We start from the raw sequence: 19,079 nt of genomic DNA, 5'->3' as shown, positions 1-19,079 counted from the left end.
GAAGTCAGGGGCCAGCGGCTTATGGTGGCCCCAGCCCAGACTCTCCCCCTACTCCAGCTCCCAGAGCCCAGACAGAGGGAAGGCCCCTGGAGCTCCTCCACAGAGGGCCAGGCTCCCAGAGGCCGTGGAGCCCCCAAGCAGGGAAGGTTCACTTCCCCACAATGTATTTAATCAACTTTCACAGGACTGGGAGCTCACGACAGACTCGCGGTCTGTGACCTTTACCTACACGCGTGGCCCAAGGAGGCCCCCAGGGGATAAGTGGGACTTAACAGGCTCAGGGACTGTGCTGGGGTCGTAGCAAGTCTCACCTGCTGTCAGCCTTGCTCACCCCAGAGCCTGGAGGGGGAAGAGGCCAGCAGACAGGATGTGTCACCCAGCGGGTGGGAAGTGACCTGCGGAGAACGAGGGTGCCGTCAGCTTTCCTCCCCGGCCCGTCCACACGGGAAACCAGGGAGACAGGAGCAATTCTACAGAGCAATCGGGGGCTCTGTGTCACAGTCACTCCCGTGCTGCAGAGTCCTGCTCCAGGAGGGTCCCCTGATCCAGGTGACAGCTTGAATGGCCCTGCCCTACGCCTGTCAGGACCCCAACATGCGGGACCAGGACCTGCTGAGGGGGAGCGGCCACAGGCCTGCTTGTGCTGTGGTTTCTCCCTGGAGCCAGGTCTCACCTCTGGGCCCCCTCCTCCGGGGCAGACACAGCACTGGGGGCACAGCCAGGGGCCCTGGGAGGGGCTGGGACCCAGAGCACAGAACAACTTCCAGAGCTCAGGAGAGGCTGGCACAGAGCGGGGCCCCTGAGCCTGACTGCTGCTGGGTCCTCTCAGGGGCACCAAGAGGTGAGTGCTGGGTTTGAGGGTGCTGGACGCCCAAGGCACCTGTCGGGAGAAGTGACACAGAGGGACACTGACAGAACAGCAAGAAACAAGAAGCTGCAAGTCCCTTTGCCCTTCTCCTTCTGTGAGGTGCAGAAAGGCCAGCAATGGAGGGCCCCCCACTAAGAGTCCCCACAGGGGGACCCACACTGACCCCACACGGGGACCCACACTGATTCCACACGGGGACCCACACTCACCCCACACGGGGACCCACACTGATTCCACACGGGGACCCACACTCACCCCACGTGGGGACCCGCACTCACCCCACATGGGGACACACACTGATTCCACACGGGGACCCACACTGATTCCACACGGGGACCCACACTCACCCCACATGGGGACACACACTGATTCCACACGGGGACCCACACTGATTCCACACGGGGACCCACACTCACCCCACATGGGGACACACACTGATTCCACACGGGGACCCACACTCACTCCACACGGGGACCCACACTGATTCCACACGGGGACCCACACTGATTCCACACAGGGACCCACACTCACCCCACACAGGGACCTCTCAGAGATAATACATAGACTTCACAGAGACCTCTCACAGGAGCCTTATACAGAGCCCTCGCTGAGAAGAGAAATCTCAAGGGACCTGCACACAGTTCCATGCAGTCCACACACAGGCGCCCAGCGCCCCAGCGAGACCACAGAGACCCTTCAAACAGCGGCCTGACACCCACTCAAATGAGCCTGAGCCACCAGCCGGCTCTGAGTGGATCCCAAGCCATGTAGCAAACTGAAGGTGCAGGAGGAGATCAGTACCAGTGCCCCCAGAGAAAATTCTTGTGTAGTTTTTAATTACTTCTGAAAAAGAAGAATTACAGATTCCCCATGAAAACCCGCAAAATCCTTTCCTTCACAGGTTTTAGTTCGCTTGAGCTCTGACTCACAGTTGAAAGAATGACAGACTTTGAAAAGAAGCAAAACTCTGCCAGCATCTAATGAGGGAAAAATCTTTGTCCAATTTTAAATATCGTTCAGTCAAATGGCATCAGGGGGTCACATGCTTTGTTTTGCTGGGGACAAGTTCCTGCACTCAAAGTGACTTCTCTCCTTTGGAAACATGATGTAGAGAGGCCTACAGCAAGTGGGATCCATGGTGAAATGAACCAGCAAAGAGGCATCTAACCCCTACTTCCTAGCTGTGCAAATGGCGTGGGATTTCGCACAGAATAGCTTGTGTCAAGTTTGTGAGGTTTGCTTTATTTTTCAATGAAGTGAGCCACCTTATCAGACACACGAAGCTTATTCACAAATGTGACAGATTTTTGGCAATATCTCTATTACATTATCTGGCATATTTGTACTTAACTGCCTAATATTAAATGATATTGTTTATTTTACTCCTTTTAAAATACAGTAGTACAGTCAAGATGGTTGTATGGTATGCGTGTCTCTAGAACGTGAAAAAATCCTAATGTTCACCTGTGATAACTTAAACTTCTGAACCATTTAGAAGAATTCATATTTTATATAATTATAAGAAACGTGCATTTTCCAAGACTCAGGAAATTTATATTTTATTTATTTATTATAGGGCTACAAAAAGGATACATTGCTTAAAAGAATTTTGAAATCTTAGAAAATATGTCACTTAATTGGTGCTTGAAATATATATTACCTCATATCGCTTGGGAATTGGCATTTTAACATCTGTTAAAGAAAGTATATCTTTAATCAGCATTTCTATTATAATAATAATAGAGGTCTCACTGTCTGCCTAATACTTTCCAAATTGTGCACTCAGTTGAGACTACATATTTCTCATTGGTCATAAATTCTGTTGCCCTTTACATGGTAAAAACTGGATAATGTACAGATGTCAAGTATTATGTCTGGTTAAGTCTCTCAGGTCACTCTGTGGGGTAACAGTGTCATGGTCCTTTCTCTCAAAAGAGAGGAGTGAGCTGATGTGAGGGCCCTGTGTATTTTCTTTAATTAAGAAAAACAAATATTCAGGCTGTAAAATATTTTACAAAATCATAGCTATTAATTTTTTGAAATGTGCTCCCTTTGTGACATTTTCTTATGTTACTGAATCACAGAACTTTGGAAAGTAGCCACAGATGTCCTCTAATAGCCAATCAATAGTATTTACTAACTAGACTAGCTCGTCGTTTTCCTATAGATACCCACAACTACAACATCTCACATTCATGAAAATGACACTCTCTTCTTGGAAGTTTAAGCTAATATTTCTAAACCATGTGTTTGAGATAAAACTAAATTCTAGTAAGAGGTATTATAAAATAATGTAATTCCCAACAAAATACATGAGGATTTAGGAAATACTGGCATCTTTCATAGGAAAACACAGTTGCCTCATCTCATCCCGATAACAAGAAATTTGAGTGACACAGCTCTTTGGTCTAAGCATTTGTGTGTGTGTGTGTGTGTGTGTGTGCTTTAGCTGGTCCTCTGGATGGGATGCATTAACATTCTTTTTTTAAGATTTGTGGGCTAGAATATTTTTACATAAGTGATGCATAGGATATGCGGTTTATAAATTAGGCTCTATGGCCATTCTCATCCCTCATGGAATGGAACATGAGGGTAAACAGAACAACCGGCACAAACAGTTTCTGGAAAAACCATTACATCTCCTTGAACTTTCCCAGTAGAAGAAAAAAAGGTGGGGACTTCAGGTAGGCAGCTGAGATACATTTGCCCCACAAATAAGTACATACATTTTAGTCTATTAAAACTGGAAGGACTCCCCCAAAGCTATCTGATGAAAGGATTTGCAAAGAGTAGATCAAGAAGGACAGGCAGGTCTAGGGTCTGCTGGCCACGGCCAGGATACCACCTAAAAGATTTGTCCATAATTGAAGGAGGAACTACAACTTGGCCAAAGTGATGGGTGCTGCTCCTTCCCTCTAGTTACTCCTAGATGACCCTGCCTTTCACCACCCTACACCCTATAGCCCTCCTGCGTTGTCTGTCTGGGGACTTACTGCGGACTTTAGATGAAGGAGATTAGGCGAGGAAGAAGAAGAGGAGAAGGAGGAGAGCAGGAGTGGGGAGGGAACAGGAGAAGGAGGATGATGAAGGAAAGTCATTACCAAAAAATGACTGTGGCCTCTTCTGTAGTCTGGTCACCTAATGAACAAATGGGGACCCTGAGACAGAGAGGGATTCCCCAAACCATACAGATACTCGCTTTCCACAACTGACGCAGACCAAATGCTTCCTCTGCTACATCATATAACCTGTGTGAAAGAATCCTTTTCATAGATCATCCAGATGATAAACCTAGTGTAAATTATTTCCACCACCACAAGGTTATGGCACGTATTACTGTTTTAGCAAAAAAAAAAAAAAAAAAAAAAAATTCATTTTGCCACTTAAAGTATTTAAGAGTATACTACCCTTCTTTGATAACAGTCTGTTATTTTTCATCATAACATGGCTTAAAAGGAAGAGAATAACAAGAGAAAGAAACTTCCAGGAAAAACAATGCAATGTAGTGTGATCCACATCCACTTCTCTGGATAGAACTCCATCATGAAAAACATTAACTCTCTGAATCTTGAATCCACCTGCAATTCAAGGTCATCCATGCAGATTTTGAGAGTTGAAGGCAAAAGTACACAAAATCCAGTTCCTGGAAATACCATCCCTGCTTTGCCCCCATGTCCCCACACGCCCCCTCACCTGAGCGGCATGGAGTTTCACTAAGAGACTTCTTGATGGGGAAGCCCGCCAGTCAGAGTGGACAAGACAGTATGCTAGGAGGCAGGAAGAAAATGTTAGAACTTCCATTTGCATTCCTCCTCATCTCATTCTTTTAAAATTCCTATATCTGTATAATCTTTGTCTTGCATATAAATTACGGAACCATAGAACATGCATTTAATTTGCAAATGCATAAATATACACACTGGATCTTCATGCTCAGAAAACTTTTTACTGAGTAGGAGAAGGATAGAAATGTTGGAGAACACTGACATGCACCAGATTCCTGGCCTTTTCTAAGGAATCAAACCAGAATCCAAAACAGCCATGGGCTCTGGGCTCTGTCAGGCAAAGCACATGTGTGTGGCCTGTCCAGGGAGAAGGAGAACCATGAATAAACTTTAGAATATCTGTTTCACCAAACTCTGAAACTCAGAGGGACCCCGTCAGCCCTGAGTTTCACCTTGTAGGCAGAGGGCAGATAACACAGGTAAGTGAACCATTCTCCCCCCAGTTGCCTGCAAACACCATGCAGCTGTGGATTGGTAGGGACCCCAAGTCTGTAGTAAGAGCACAGATCCAGTTAGAATACAGTGCAGGAACTTCCAGACCTTCCAGCAGCATCAGAGCTGCAGGGGGAATGTGTGAGGGTGTAGAAGCAAGGGGGACCTCAGGCAGCATCTAGCAGAGATTGGTGAACAGCAGCACACACCATACCCAGGAGAATGGCTTTTAGTTAAGAATGCAGTGGTTTGCATTTACATTAGATTGTTGAAAGCATCCTGTTGCTTTCGAGGCAAAATTCTGAAGGCAGTAGTTTTATTTACTAATTTAAAAAACAGGTTTTACATATAGAAAATCCACTGGAAGGTGTTTTGGATCAGGTAAACAGTTCTGAAGAAAGAAAAGAAAAATGGACTCATTAAGTCAAATTTATGGATATAGTGACTTGACTAGTAAGCAGGAGAGTAAAAATATTAGACAAAATTAAACATCAGATCAATATACCTAGGGTGCACAAACACTGATCACACTCACAAGCTGGCATATTGAGAAAGGGTCTCAGCTATTAGGCCAAGCAACTGCTGTGATCCAGCTTAAGCACAGGCAGATCGGATACACTTTCTCCCAATTCAGGGGTTTTAAGCTAAGATGAGGGGAGTTTAGTCAATAATGAAGTTTTAGTGAAAGCAGCATCGGTAGTTGTCAGCACTTGCCACTGGAAGATAATGTGTGAACAGCAAGTTGAGAAAGAGAAGTATTTCAGTTTTGATGCCAAAACCAATCACTTGAACACATTACTAGATGTAGAAAATGGACTTAAGAGTCTATACTGGTCGATCCACTGCACACTGTCTACATTACCCAGTAATCTTCAGTAGTTGTCAGTATTTCACACACTCTGATCTCTAACACAGCGGGAAGGTCAGATATACTTGTCAAGGTCAAGCTGGATGTCAGTGAAGGACTCAGTGAAAGTGTGAAAATCTTGCAACTTGCTCTCAGATAGATGACCATCAAATGAAACATTTCATGATATGATATATAATAAATGATATATAATATGACATGACATGATTAATGTATCAATACACAAAGGAATGGTAAAAAATACTGATTGATATGATATGATATGACATATAATACAAAATATATGATATGATATGACATGATTGATTTATCAATACAAAAAGGAATGGTAAAAAAAATACTATACATTACAAACTTGAAAAAAGTGTTGCCTGATAATCTCTGGAGACATACTCTATTTTTAATTTCATCCCACATGGCTTCATGGGCTATCATGTCTACACTCTTTTTATTAGGGTAACATTTTTGCTTTTACTCAGTATATGGATAATTTAGCAGTGGTTAAATTTTTTTTATTAAAACACTTTGTATTCAAATTATGAGCAGACTTTATATACAGTTTATTTGTGCGTGTGGATGTCTTCTTTGTTTTATGTCATCCCACTGTGATATCATTTCACCAGTTTCCTACTGAATAGAGTTGGGGAGGTGTACTGATAAGAGATTTAAATCCTAAGCAAAGGGAATCAACGTGCCCAGGCTGAGAAAGTATTTAAGGGAAGATGGATGAACTGAAATCTTACTGGTGGTTTTCACATTTATGAATTTTTACTATATCAAAATATAATAAGTATAAAAAATGGGACTAGGGGAGCTAAGCAAATCTTAGAAAATAAATTCAAGCTACCAATGCACTTACTCTGTTAATCTGTTTGTCCTTCATACAAACAGATGTATGGGTTTGGCTAGAAGACCTGTACTTTTCCATTGATTTCTAAAATTCTAGAATGATGCCTTCCAATTGAAGCTAAATGCTTCCCCCATGCTTCATTTGTCTTGTGAGAGAAAAAAAAAAAAAGCAAAAACAACAACAGCCCTGATGATATCCAGAGGTAAGCCTGGACATAAATACCAAAAGGTATCACAGAATACCAATGCCAAGCAAGATTACTCTGAGATAATGATGAAGTGAGATAAAGTGAAGGCAATTCACAACTGTTTTCTAAGTACAGAAAAAGAAGTCACTGTGCCATCCCCCCAAAATACCAAACACTCCATTCTCTTGGTTAAAATGAGTGACATCTACTTTGTTTCCAGTAATGGCTTTATTTTGACTATAGTCTTCCCTCTTGTAGCTAAAATTTATTGAGATGAATTATAGAATTGCCTTGGCTTTCAGCATCCAATTTAAAGTGGCCCATCACTTTCAGACCCTCTCCCAAGTCACCCAACTAAAGCCCAAATCTTGTAGTAGCTCTTTTCTAACACCCTCTTACTGAGACACCCCAGGATTCCCCATGGTGTGTGTCTTCCCTCACTGCCATGAGTAATAAATCCAACTTGTTCTAGACTAAACTGGTTCCCAGGTGTGTTCCTGGTTGTTTTGGCTGGAGAACATAGACGTTGGAATGATCTCATCCTAACCAGCTAACTCTGGCACCCCGTGGAGAACACCCCCATTCTTCAGCCCTTTCACTAAACACTGCTTACTCCAGAAAGCCTTCTCTACTGCCCCAATGAGGACTGGTCCCCTGTGCTGTGTTGCCTAGACCACTTTGCACTTCTCCCCTGTGACAACCACTGCATATCTTTTTTTTTTTTTTAACATCTTTATTGGAGTATAATTGCTTTACAATGGTGTGTTAGTTTCTGCTTTATAACAAAGTGTATCAGTTATACATATACATATGTTCCCATATCTCTTCCCTCTTGTGTCTCCCTCCTTTCCACCCTCCCTATCCCACCCCTCTATGTGGTCACAAAGCACCGAGCTGATCTCCCTGTGCTATGTGGCTGCTTCCCACTAGCTATCTATTTTACATTTGGTACTGTATATATGTCCATGCCACTCTCTCACTTTGTCACAGCTTACCCTTCCCCCTCCCCATATCCTCAAGTCCATTCTCTAGTAGGTCTGTGTCTTTATTCCCGTCCTGCCCCTAAGTTCTTCATGACCTTTTTTTTTTTTTTTTCTAAGATTCCATATATACGTGTTAGCATACGGTATTTGTTTTTCTCTTTCTGACTTACTTCACTCTGTATGACAGACTCTAGGTCCATCCACCTCACTACACTGAAAGCTCCTTGCAGGCAAGAGAGAGGAGTGAAGCATGTCTCACCACATTGCCAGTACTTACTCTAGTCCCTGATGAAAAGTGTTTATTAAAAGTTTGTTAATTAATGGACACAAGAATTAAAGTTTTCTAACTTACCTTCTGTATAAATCACAGGAGTGTAATGACATCTCTCAAGTAGCCAATATATTTTGAGAAGAATCTGTAAGAATAAAACAGCATTAAAAATTGATGTTTAATAGGGCAAAGAAAATTCCCAATTATTGAATTTATCATTTATTTTATATTTCAAATATGGATATCCTTGTAGGTTTTGAAATTTTTCATTGTAAAATTTAGGTGTTCACAGAATATGGATTAAAAAGCAAATTTACTTCGAGGTATTGTTTCTATTTTGACACAAAGTCATAAAAAAAAAACTATTACCAAAGAAGATGTTTAAAATAATTTAAATATGTGACTTGTAACAGCTACATATATTGTAAATCTACTGTTCTAAAAATAAGGAGCAATTAGCCCTTGTTTACTTTAACATTTAATCTGCTGAACAGTCTGGAGAACCATTTATTTACTAACAAATATATGTAAAATACGGTAGTGAAAAACAACTCCGTGTGCTTTTTTGACTGTTTGAAAATTATATTTGAATTATTGAAAAAACTGAAAATGTTTCAAAACATTATTTGAAAGATGTGTAAGAGAGAGGATAGGAAAATATGCCTGCATATTTATCGCCTAACAATTTAAATTACAAATATGGAGAGTACAAACTTTCAGTTATAAGATGAGTAGTTCTAGAAATTTCATGTACAGCATGGTGACTATAGTTAATAATAATGTACTGTATGCTTGAAGTTTTCTAGAAGAATAGATCTCAAGTGTTCTCACCACACACACAGACACACAGGCACACACGCACACAAAAGATAACTATGGGAAATAATGAATATGTAAATTAGCTTGATTATGGTATGATTTCCTGATTTCACTTTGTGAAATGATTGTGGAATCATTTTCACAATGTGTATGTAGATCAAAACATTATATTGTACAACCTAAAAATATACAATTTTTATTTGTCAATCATACTTCAATAAAGCTGGAAAAAATACACAGACGTATATATACATGTATACATATATATGTTTTGTGTATGTGTATATGCACATACATATGTGTGCGTTTTAGCATCCTTAAATTTGCATTACCTATTCCAGTTTTTGCTGGAAAATACTATTTTTATTGTTCCACAAAACATAGCACACCAAGGTTGATCAGCAGATTTGAATCCCAAGTAACTGTCCTCTCTCTCCAGCAGTTTCTGACAGGTTTGCCTGTCCTTGGGTTTGGTGAATTCCCTCCCTGCTCTCACCTCCACTGGCAGAATCCCCAGCTTACCCCGACCCTCTAGTTACAGCCCTAATCCTCCAAAAATTTCATGAACATAAAGAAAGGTTTCTCCTCAGGAAAACACTGCATGGTTCTACTGTTGACCAACTATGGGTTTATGATATGATCAATTCATGTGATTTGTCTATAAACCTGGAAGGGCAAATTGAATACATTTTATTTTTTCTCAGAATAAGTGAAGGTACACATCAATCTACAATTGAAAATAAAATTTCATTAAAATGTACTTAAAAAAGAACTCCTTGCCTAGCCCTAGATCCCAGAGGTTTTCTCCCAGGATTTTTTCTAAAAGTTTTATAGTATTATATTTTATATTTAATTTTGTGATCCATTTTTGAGTTAATTAGTGTGAAAGGGGTGAAGTTTGGGTTGAGTTTTTTTAGCCTGTGGACATCCGTTTTCTCCAGCATCATTTGTTAAAAAGACTAGGCTTCCTCTCTCAGAACGAAATTAGTAAAGTGAAAAAAAAAATGAAACGTAAAACTGAAAGTGAAGATTTTTATTCTTTGTAAAAAAGTTTTAATATCTCTCCGTTAATAAACAAATAACAATTTATGGATAGAGTTATGTTAAACAATAATTTTGCAATTGAATCATGCTCAAAATCAACCCACCAAGTTTGAGAAAAAGACCTCGTTAACTGAACCGCTATGGAGACCAGCACAACTCCCAGGTATATTGGTGAATTTGAGAGAGAACTTGATAGCACATGGCCGCAGTTTACTTGGCTGAGTGCCACCTGCATAGGCACAAATGACCCAGTTCTGAAACTCATCTGGCTCCTGAGCAAACGAAATGTAAAGGACTATGTATTAGTTTCCTATTGATGCATAACAGATTACCACAAGCTAAGTGGCTTCAAATAACACCCATTTATTAACGAATAGTTTACAGCAGGCTGGATTCAATGGTCAGAGTATCTTAAGGCTGAGAGGAAGGTGTTAGCAAGGCAGATTCCTTGTCTGGAGGCTCTAGGAAGACATCTGCCTCTAGGCTCATTTAGGTTGTTATACGGTTCCTTGCTGTTGGAAGTGTTAGGTCCCTTATTTTCTGGCTGTCACCCAGAGTCCTTTCTCAGCATCTTAAGACCACCCACATTCCTTTTCATGTGTTTTCCTCTGCCTTCAAGCCAGCAATGATCTATCAAGTCACCTTGTACATCAAATCTCTCTGACCTTCTCTTCTGCTGCCAGATGGAGCAAACTCTGTATGCAAAGTGCTTACCTGATTGGGTCCAGTCCACCTGGATAAACTCTATGTATTAAGATCAATCCATTCAGTTTTAACTACAACTGCAAATTCTCTTCACAGCAGTATCCAGATTAGTGTTTGAATGAAGAATCAGAGAACAGGAATCTTGGAAGAGCAGGTTTAGAAATCTTCCTACTATAAGCCTGTAATGAGTTAAGTGCATTTAAGCCCTTCTGGGATTTCCCAGAGGGGTCTTGTAGTCCATGATGAAACATTCTAGTTAGTTACCATGTGATATTTACACATTAATCCTCTACATCTTCCTGGGACCTGCGATGTCCTCCAGCTCTTCCACATTCATCAGGTTCCATAAAGTTCCTCAAAGGCACTACCATCCTCACCTGGTGTGGCCGAAAATTCCACCAGTGGCAAAGCAGGAGATTCCTTGGGGTGCCCCTTGATGAGGGGCAGGAGAGAGGACATGGTCTTCTTTTCTGCTTTGGTTTACAAAATTTAAAGACGTATCAAAATTTCAGAGCTTTTGTTGACAGTTTTTTTGTTTTCACGTCTAACTCTTTGTCCTCTCCTCCATGGGGCTCAGGCATCAATGAATGGACCTGGTCCAGGTGATGAATCTAACTAACAGGAACAACCAGGAGTTGACCCGGACCAGACCTCCTCTAAGATGTCTAAGTTTTGGTCTCACTTTAACTCACGACCAATAACTTCACAAGGGCCCTCATTGTTGCCCAACAATTCTAACATATTCCTTTGTCCGTTCACTCTCTCATGCTCCTAAATTATTTCATACTTCACATCTTCTCTTTCTGAAAACTTCCCAAGTCTCCTCCTCAGTGACCACCCTCAGCTGATGACTTGCTTCTGCTGACTAAAAACAATTGCACAGCGTGAGAGTTGTGAGTTAAGTTTTATCTGGGGCAAAATGAGGACTATAGCCTGGGAAACAGCATATCGAATAGCTCTGAGAAAGTGCCCAAAGAGGAAGTGGGGAAGGTCAGTATATATGTGATTTTGGTGAAGGGGGAGTACATGCAATCAAGCAGATATTTTTTGCAGAAGGTTCTGCTAGTTTCGTGAAGGTTACTGCTAGTCATGAGGAGCAGACATCACCATGAAGAATTTTTTAGTGCTTTTCTAAATATGAGGAGATGCAAGAATTGGGCTCATAAAATCATCTCCTGAAAATATCTAACTGTCTAAGGACCTGTTCTGCCAGTTTTTTCCAGAGCACAGAGTGCCTCATTTCTGATCTCCACCCTGAATTCCTTTCAGGGCGTGTTGAAGGTCAGCAGATGCAGTGGCTCATAATTTAATTTTTGTAGAGGTAGATGGCAAGTGCCAATTTGTATGTGACATTTCCATAGGCCTGAGAAGACAGAAGCAATCGGAAGGCAACTTCCCTATTTTCCCCACATCTGCCCACCTACAGGCCATTGTGTCCATGCACCCTGCCTTCCCTCCTGACACAGTGGATTCACCGTCCATGCCCCGTTCAGAGACCAAACCTTCCACTTTGCACCAGAATCTATCTACTCTCTCCAACAAAAAGATACAAGGCAGTATACTGCCCCAGATATTCAACACCACCACCTCATGGATAAACAATACAAATTTTATTTAATCATTACAATCAGCATACAATGGTACCATACTTTTTGCATCTTAAAAAATAAATACAGAATACCTCTTTTGACCTCCATATCCACCTCTAAATACTCCTCCATTTCTCTTCTCCAACTTACATATATACTTGAAATTTTCTTTTTTTAAATTGAGGTACAATTGACATAGAACATTATATTAGTTTCAAGTATACAACATAATGATTCAATATTTACATATATTGCAAAATGATCACCACAACAGATCTAGTTAGCATCCATCACCATACACAAGAATTTTTTTCTTGTGATGAGAACTTTTTTTTTTTAAATTTATTTTCTTTTGGCTGTGCTGGGTCTTTGTTGCTGCATGTGGGCTTTCTCTAGTTGCAGCAGGCAGGGGCTTCTCATTGCGGTGGCTTCTCTTGTTGTGGAGCACGGGCTCTAGGCACGTGGGCTTCAGTAGTTGCAGCATGTGGGCTCAGTGGTTGTGGCACATGGGCCCTAGAGCGCGCAGGCTTCAGCAGTTGCAGCACGTGGGCTCTAGGGCACACGGGCTCAGTAGTTGTGGCTCACTGGCTTAGTTGCTCCAAGGCACGTGGGATCTTCCCGGACCAGGGATTGAACCCATGTCCCCTGCATTGACAGGCGGATTCTTAACCACTGCGCCACCAGGGAAGTCCTGATGAGAACTTTTAAGATCTACTCTCTTAGCAACTTTCAAATACGCAGTACAGTATTATTAACTGTAGTCACCATGCTGTACATTACATCCCTATGACTTAATTATTTTATAGCTGAAAATAAATTTTATTTTAAATGAATTTTATTTTATAGCAGATGCAAACTATTATATACAGGATGGATAAACAACAAGGTCCTACTGTATAGCACAGGGAACTATACCCAAGCACAGGGAACTATATCCAATCTCCTGGGATAAACCATCATGGAAAATAATATTTTTAAAAATGTCTCTATGTGTATAACTGAGTCACTTTGCTGTACAACAGAGATTGGCACAACATTGTATATCAACTAGACCACAATTAAATAAATAAATAAATAAATAGGATGGCAAAGAGTAGAAATCAATCAGTCTCCTTCCTTTATTTTTAAAAGTAAGCATGCTGTTATGTTAAACAAAATTCAAAATTGAAATTATGTAAAAATTTCTACAGAATTCATTCTGCAGAAGCGGCTGAGGAAATAACAAGCATGGCAGCCATAGCAATACAATAAAATATGAGTCCTATGGGACCACAGAGCTCTTGCTATCATTAGCAGTTGAGCAGAAGCGGAGAGTCAACATCAAATAGCAGCTACCTGGATCTGTAATAGCTAAAATAATACTCATATGATTATAAATATAAATATCACAGGGGAGAGAAATGGGCGTGGGTTTAATAAATTGAAATTCAAGTATAATTCCAGAATGAAAACCAATTCCTTAGGACTGATTATGGCAAGATAGTTGTACTTTATATACTTCATCTTTTGGTACATTATTAGAAACTTGTGCAAACATCAGAGCACCTTATTACTTTTCCAGCACAAGAATTATTGATTATAAGAGACACCATTAATACTTTAAGAGGACTAAAAGAGGAAAAGTAAATACTAGATTAAATATGCACTTTAATTTTAAAATTCATACTGACTAGTAAGTATGAAATAGTAAGTATGAAGAACATGTCTAACCACTGAAGGATCACAGCAACAATCTCAACATACTGATTAGTAATTAGACTATTTTAGTAGCTTCAGTCAGGGTGAATACCACATTACAAAAGGCACATTAATGAACAAATGTAGCTCTAGAGGAAAACAAACAGGAGATGAGGATTCTGAAAATTTTTCCTTAGAATTCAATGGCCATGTCTAAGATTGGCTGAGAGTATAAGACCTAAAGGAGGAGTAGTAACATATGGAAGTAAGATCCAACTAGCTAAGAAAAGATAGGTGAATACCACGGACATTGGTTTTCAAAGAGGGATGTTTGTAATGAACCCAGACTCTCCTGGTCTGCCTGGAGCCCTCTCAGCAGAGTTGGACAACACTTGCAGGATGCTATACAAAACAACATCTGTGGCACAGAAAGTTTAACTAGAGGACTGACATGTGTGTGACCAGAGGACATGCATTTAAGAGGGACTTTAAGGATATCTAGTGTGACTCCACAATTCCACGGATGAGTTAACCAAGGCCCAAGGAAGAGAATAATAATGCAGTTGATAAGTAGCTGGGCTTGGTCTAATCCAACTTTGCAAATTTAGTGATAAGACTAAAATTCTAGAGGGTCACCACTTTTCATTCTGAGAGCCTTGAATTTCAAACTCAGAGCTGTTTTTTCTCAGGAGATGGGTTCTCAGGCAGCTGCTTCCTGAAGAACATACACTGCTAATAAAAGACTAATACACAATTAAACATTCTAGCAGTCCTCATTTATTTGGCTTACATCCTCATATTCCCCTTTAATATTTTTAGACACTATCAAGGTTTACAATCCTAATCCAGTATAAACTGTAAACACACACATATACATACACAGACAGGAAGTTTCTTTCAGAAGTTTCGTAATTTTCTACGGTCTTTATTACAAAACTGTATCCCATGAAGTGCACAGCTTGGGAAGTCAACGGCATTTCCTTTCTAAATCCCTCTTTGTTAAGTCATGCCTTTAAGTGCACTTATAGCACCAAACTCAGGGCTATTAAAGGCAAATTGATAATTTTTCACGCTGAAATCTATCTATACTTACCCACCTATTTTTACTTTTACCATGGTGGTACTCTCCAAAACTTTGAAGTCACTCAAGCTGATTTTTCCCAGAAGGAACTCATTCTATTAGTAAATGTTAATGCCAAGAATATAGATAATCACAACAAAAAGAATAAAATACCTAGGAATAAACCTACCTAAGGAGGCAAAAGACCTGTACTCAGGAAACTGTAAGATACTGATGAAATAAATCAAAGATGACACAAACAGATGGAGAGATGTACCATGTTCTTGGACTGGAAGAAGAAATATTGTGAAAATGACTATACTACCCAAAGCAATCTACAGATTCAATGCAATCCCTATCAAATTACCAATGGCATTTTTTACAGAACTAGAACAAAAAATCTTAAAATTTGTATGGAGACAAAAAAGACCCCAAATAGCCAAAGCAGTCTTGAGGGAAAAATACGGAGCTGGAGGAATCAGACTCCCTGACTTCAGACTATACTACAAAGCTACAGTCATCAAGACAATATGATACTGGCACAAAAACAGAAATACAGATCAATGGAACAAGATAGGAAGCCCAGAGATAAACCCACGCACCTATGGTCAACTAGTCTATGACAAAGGAGGCAAGGATATACAGTGGAGAAAAGACAGCCTCTTCAATAAGTGGTGTTGGGAAAACTGGACAGCTACATGTAAAAGAATGAAATTACAACACTTCCTAACACCATACACAAAAATAAACTCAAAATGGATTAAAGACCTAAATGTAAAACCAGACACTATAAAACCCTTAGAGGAAAACATAAGCAGAACACTTTTTGACATAAATCGCAGCAAGATCTTTTTTGATCCACCTCCTAGAGTTATGAAAATAAAAACAAAAATAAACAAATGGGACCTAATGAAACTTAAAAGCTTTTGCACAGCAAAGGAAACCATAAACAAAACAAAAGGACAACCCTCAGAATGGGAGAAAATATTTGCAAATGAAGCAATTGACAAGGGATTAATCTCCAAAATATACAAACAGCTCATGCAGCTCAATATCAAAAAAACAAATAACTCAATCAAAAAATGGGCAGAAGACCTAAACAGACATTTCTCCAAATAAGACATACAGATGGCCAAAAAGCACATAAAAAGATGCTCAACATCACTAATTATTAGAGAAATGCAAATCACAACTACAAAGAGGTATCACCTCACACTGGCCAGAATGGCTGTCATCAAAAACCTACAAACAATAAATGCTGGAGAGGGTGTGGAGAAAACGGAACCCTCCTACACTGTTGGTAGGAATGTAAACTGGTACAGCCACTATAGAAAACAGTATGGAGGTTCCTTAAAAAACTAAAAATAGAGCTACAATATAATCCATCAATCCCCCTCCTGGGCATATACCCAGAGAAAACCATAATTTGAAAAGATATGTGCACCCCAATGTTTTTTGCAGCACTATTTACAATAGCCAGGACATGGAAGCAACCTAAATGTCCATCAACAAAGGAATGGATAAAGAAGATGTGATATATACACAATGGAATATTACTCAGCCATAAAAAAGAACAAAATAATGTCATTTGCAACAACATGGATGGACCTAGAGATTGTCATACTGAGTGAAGTAAGCCAGACACAGAAAGACAAATATCATATGATATCACTTACATGTGGAATCTAAATAAATGATACAAATGAGCTTATTTACAAAATATAAGTAGAGTCACAGATGTAGAAAACAAACTTGTGGTTACCAGGGGATAAGGGGGGGGGAGGAATAAATTGGGAGACTGGTATTGACATATACACACTATTATATATAAAAGAGATAACTAATAAGAACCTGCTGTGTAGCACATGGAATGCTACTCAATACTCTGTAATGGCCTATATGGGAAAAGAATCTTAAAAAAAAAAAAAAAGTGGATACATGTATATATATAACTGATTCCCTTTGTTGTACACCTGAAACTAACACAACATTGTAAATCAACTATATTCCAATAAAAGATTTTAAAAAAGAACATAGGTAAATTGCTCTCCTCAAGAACCTTTATACTTTTTAAATTATTTCATACTACATGACAGTTAGTAATAGCAAAGAAAAGTGATTTCAGTTACCCCACAAATTGGTACTATAGTGCCGTGAAGACACTTGATTGACTAGGATGTTAGTGCAGTGTAATTTTCTGATTAATTAAAATATCTAGGTTTCTTAAAGTTATATATTTAATGTAGCCAATAAACGGGTGATAGACACTAAATTTAATAAAAGAGGAGAAAATCAGGATCTCCAATACAGGGAAACCAAAATGGTTTAAAAAGTTACCATGCATTACTATTAAGATTCAACCTCAAGGGAATGAAGTCAGGGAAGATAGTGAAGTTGGAAGCACCAAGAATTCATCTCTCTACCTGGACAGCAACTGTACTAGGAGAAACTATCAGAGGTGGATATTTTGGAACTTTGGAGTTTATTTGAACACTTGTAACTTCAAGGGGATAGCTTGGCTAGGACATTTTCATTAATTTTGGTTTATTTCAACCATTAGGGTGGTTGCAGCTACTCAGCCCCCTACCCCAGCCCCATACCAGACAGCTGTGAAGAACGTAACCCAAATTTCTGGAGCAGCTTCTTCTGGAGCCAGGGTGGCCAATAAGATCCTTGTCATCCACATGTAGGTTCTTGGTTCTAACTGTGAACTACTGCTCTCACTGCTGAAGTGTGGATATGGAGGCTGGCCACCAATGTTCCAACTTCCACCAGCTGAAGTAATTTCCAGGAGATTTAAAAGAGCCACCTGTTTTTTTGTTTGCTTGCTTTTTGTTTGTTTGTTTGTTTTTGATATTCAAAAGCAACTATGTATATGGGGGAATTTAGAAAGCCACCATGCATACCTAGGGAAATATGGAGCTCAGAAAAGACATGCAGAAGATCTTAAGCTTTTACTCCAATACAGAGACACCTTATAGCAACTTTTTAAAGTACCAAACTCTGAGGAAAAGGGAAAATCTGATTTCCCCAGTTTCCATGTTATCAAATTCAAAAGTCCAATTTTCAATAAAAAAACAACAAGGCATACAAAGAAACAAGAATGCATAGCTGATTCAAAGAGGCAAAATAAAGCAACAGAAAATGTACCTGAGGAAGCATAGATGTCAAAATTACTAGACAAAGATTTTAAAACAACTGTTTTAAAGACACTCAAAGAGCTAAAAGGAAGACATGGACAAAGGAAAATAATATATTAAAAAATATCAATGAAGAGATTAAATTATTTTCAAATAGAACCAAAAAGAAATTTTGATGCTGAAAAGTACAATAACTGAAATGAAAAATACCTCAAAAGGGTTAAAAAGCAGATTTGTGCAAGTGGAAGAATAAGTGAACATAAAGAAAGAACAACTGAAATTATCAAGTCTAAGGAACAGAAAGAAAAAAGAATGAAGAAAATTGAACAGAGCCTAAGAGACCTGTGAAACACCATCAAGTGGACCAACATAGGCGTTGTGGGAATGCCATCAGGAGAAGAGAGAGAGAAAGGAACGAAATGAATAACGCCTGAAAACCCCCCAAATTTAAAGGACTGAAATTGCAATAAATGCATCTACAAATCCAAGAAGCTCAAAAACTCCAAATAGAATAAACTCAAAAATACTCACACTGAGATACATTATAATCAAAATGTTGAAAGACAGAGACAAAGAGACAATCTTGAAAGCAGCAAGAGAGAAGTGACTCATCACATACAAGTGATCCGCAATGAGGTTATCTGTCAATTTCTCATCAGAAAGCTTGAAGGCCAGAAGTCAGTGGGTTGATATACTCAATATGCTTAAAGGAAAAAAAACTGTCGATGGGCAACTTTATATCCAATAAAGCTACTCTTCAAAAATGAGGGAGAAATGACACCCCTAGATTTTAAAAAGCTG

At 39.6% G+C, this 19,079-nt stretch overlaps 1 protein-coding gene and 1 long non-coding RNA gene across 2 annotated transcripts in view; both read right to left on the bottom strand.

The window, feature by feature from the left end:
• Positions 1 to 5,298: 5,298 nt before the first annotated feature.
• Positions 5,299 to 19,079, bottom strand: part of LOC309665140 (serine palmitoyltransferase 1-like) — a 93,367-nt gene continuing 79,586 nt past the window's right edge. Inside the window, exons 7-8 of the mRNA XM_082471375.1 lie at positions 8,326 to 8,389; positions 5,299 to 5,476 (exon numbers count right to left, since the gene is read on the bottom strand). Coding sequence (XP_082327501.1) covers positions 8,338 to 8,389 — 52 coding nt within the window. The 3' untranslated portion in view covers positions 5,299 to 5,476; positions 8,326 to 8,337. The remainder of the gene's footprint in view (positions 5,477 to 8,325; positions 8,390 to 19,079) is intronic.
• On the bottom strand, positions 14,265 to 17,263 carry LOC309663886. The gene is made up of 2 exons (XR_014265511.1): positions 15,782 to 17,263; positions 14,265 to 14,694 (listed from the first exon to the last, which is right to left on the bottom strand). It is a non-coding gene; the product is annotated as an uncharacterized lncRNA (long non-coding RNA).

The sequence above is a fragment of the Balaenoptera physalus genome (assembly GCF_965194825.1).
Source record: "Balaenoptera physalus genome assembly, chromosome: 7".
Taxonomy (NCBI): domain Eukaryota; kingdom Metazoa; phylum Chordata; class Mammalia; order Artiodactyla; family Balaenopteridae; genus Balaenoptera; species Balaenoptera physalus.
This window is presented reverse-complemented; position numbering and strand designations above follow the sequence as displayed.